This window comes from Ovis aries, chromosome 15 (genome assembly GCF_016772045.2).
Source record: "Ovis aries strain OAR_USU_Benz2616 breed Rambouillet chromosome 15, ARS-UI_Ramb_v3.0, whole genome shotgun sequence".
Taxonomy (NCBI): Eukaryota; Metazoa; Chordata; class Mammalia; order Artiodactyla; family Bovidae; genus Ovis; species Ovis aries.
This window is the reverse complement of record NC_056068.1, coordinates 46693313-46695488: the sequence shown is the minus strand read 5'-3', so window position 1 is coordinate 46695488 and position 2176 is coordinate 46693313. Positions and strand designations below refer to the sequence as shown.

The 2176-nt window shown below is 43.5% G+C and overlaps 1 protein-coding gene across 1 annotated transcript; it reads right to left on the bottom strand.

Annotated features, from left to right (window-relative positions):
- Positions 1 to 998: 998 nt before the first annotated feature.
- On the bottom strand, positions 999 to 1943 carry LOC101113010 (olfactory receptor 56A1). Its single transcript, XM_012096564.4, has one exon. The coding sequence runs from the start codon at positions 1941 to 1943 to the stop codon at positions 999 to 1001; it is 945 nt and encodes a 314-aa protein (XP_011951954.3).
- Between the last annotated feature and the right edge of the window lie 233 nt (positions 1944 to 2176).

The window sequence follows — 2176 nt, the reverse complement described above, 5'->3', positions numbered from 1 at the left end:
TCATTCTATGGAATTTTGCAAATGAGAATTATATTTGACCTTTAGGAAAACCTATAGGATAAGCCCAAACCCTACGTTCCCTACTACCAATGTAAATAATGACATCTCTGCCTACCAACTACAATAATATATTATGTTTTCTCACCCATTTTCACTAGATTGTGATATCCAGAAATTTAACCATATACCATACTCTCCTCTTGAGTGCAGCTCCAGACCAGATGGCACATGGTTTTAAGTAAACAGAATGTCCCCATAAACCACCACACTCAGTTTATCCATTTCCCACATTACTGGTCTTCTCATTCCCCACTTCTACCTCCACTTGGGTCCTCAGTATCCAGCCTTTCAATAAAGAGTTTCCATAAAGCATATGAGGATTCTGTTAGGCATAAACAGTACCATTATGAATATTATCCTTTTGTAACAGAAGTTGGAACAGTCATGATGAGATAAAGATGATGATCTCTCTGAGCTCTGTGCCTCTCCTTAGCTCTTCCTGATTCTCAAGGGAGAGGATCTAGACAGAATATACTTCTTAGCTGCAGGTTCACAAAAACATCCCAGAGATCATGGCCTGAAGAGCAGAACTAGGGCTTCAGTTGTATCTGAGGAAAGAACACTGTGTCTTGGAAGGTTCTGGAGTCAGAGACCTGCACTTGTATTGATGCTTTACCACTCACCAGATGCGACCTTTGTCAATATTTTTCCATAAGTTATTGTTTTCTGATACATAAAGTGGAATGGTAATCCCTGTCCTGCAGTATTGTTATGAAGGTGAGATTATTTAAATATAAAATATTTAGATACAAAGTTAGGTACCTAAGAATATTAGTTTTACCCACTCTGTGCAAATGAATTTTGATACCAGAAGGACAGAAACTGGGTAGGAAATGTTCACTATCAAGCATTACTTTGCTTTCTGGAATCACAAGTTCTGAAATAGAAACAGAGGAAATAGTAAGAGGTGTTTCCACAGAAGGCCTTCTTCTGTATGTTTAAAATCCCCTCTGCAACAACTTCTGAAACCCCTGCTTTAACTCTTTGGTTTGAAACCCATATACAATAGGGTTCAAGGCAGGGGGTATGAGGTGATGAAGGATATTGAGCAGGATCAGGATGTCCATGGGGACCTTCTTTCTGGCCACATTTGTCAAAACCACAACCAGAAGGATGGTGCTGAAGAAGAGAATGAGGATGAAGTGGGAGCCACACGTGCTCAGAGCCTTGACAGCAGCCCCTTCGGTCTTGAGCTTGAACACAGCTCTTAAGATGAAGATATAGGAGATGAAGATGAGGATGAAATCTGAGCCTAGTAAAGTCCAACTGGCCACAAGCTGATAGATTCTGTTCATGGTGATACTGTCACAGGAGAGTCTGGACACAGACAGGTTGGCACAGATGCAGTTCTCAATGACATTTTTCCCACAATAGCAGAGCCGGGCAGAGAGAAGAGGAACAGGTGAAAGCAGCAAAGCATTCCGAGCTATGATGAGAGCACTAGCCTTGGCCACAAATTGGCCAGAGGTGATGGATGGGTACCGTAGTGGGTGGCAGATGGCCACATAGCGGTCATAGGCCATGCCCATGAATGTGCAGGACTCCATGGGGAGGAAGCTGCTCATGATGAACATCTGGAGGAAGCAGGCAGAGAAGCTGATGGACCTGAGGTCAAACCAGAAGATGGCCAGGACCTTGGGGATGATGGTGAGGCAGAGCACCACATCCAGCAGGGAGAGGAGGCTGAGCAAGTAGCACATGGGCCCGTGCAGAGAGGCCTCCAGCCAGATGGTGATCAGGAGGGTGGCGTTGGCCCCCATGGCCAGGAGGAAGAGGAAGCTGAAGGGTAAGGCCAGCCAGTGCTGCCAGCTCTGGTAGTTAGGGAAGCAGATGAGGAGGAATTTGGAGACTGGAGCAGAGGAGTAGTGGCTGGGTGATGTCATGAGGTAAATCCTAAACTGAGGATATTTTACTTGGATTTATGTATGGTAAGGCATAGGAATTAGGTCAATAAAAAACAAAACTCTCAAAATATTCTCTAGCACTTACTCATCCAGAAAACTGATGAGATATAGAAGAACAATCCCAAATAAAGGCAAAGTTTTCTAAAGATACATATTAATGGTGGGAGAGTTTGGCAAATTATTGCTAAAGTTAAATGGAAAGGCAATAAGAC

Bases quoted from the DNA above. Each gene is read 5' to 3' on its own strand.
- LOC101113010 (XM_012096564.4), bottom strand. From the start codon at position 1,943: ATGACATCACCCAGCCACTACTCCTCTGCTCCAGTCTCCAAATTCCTC.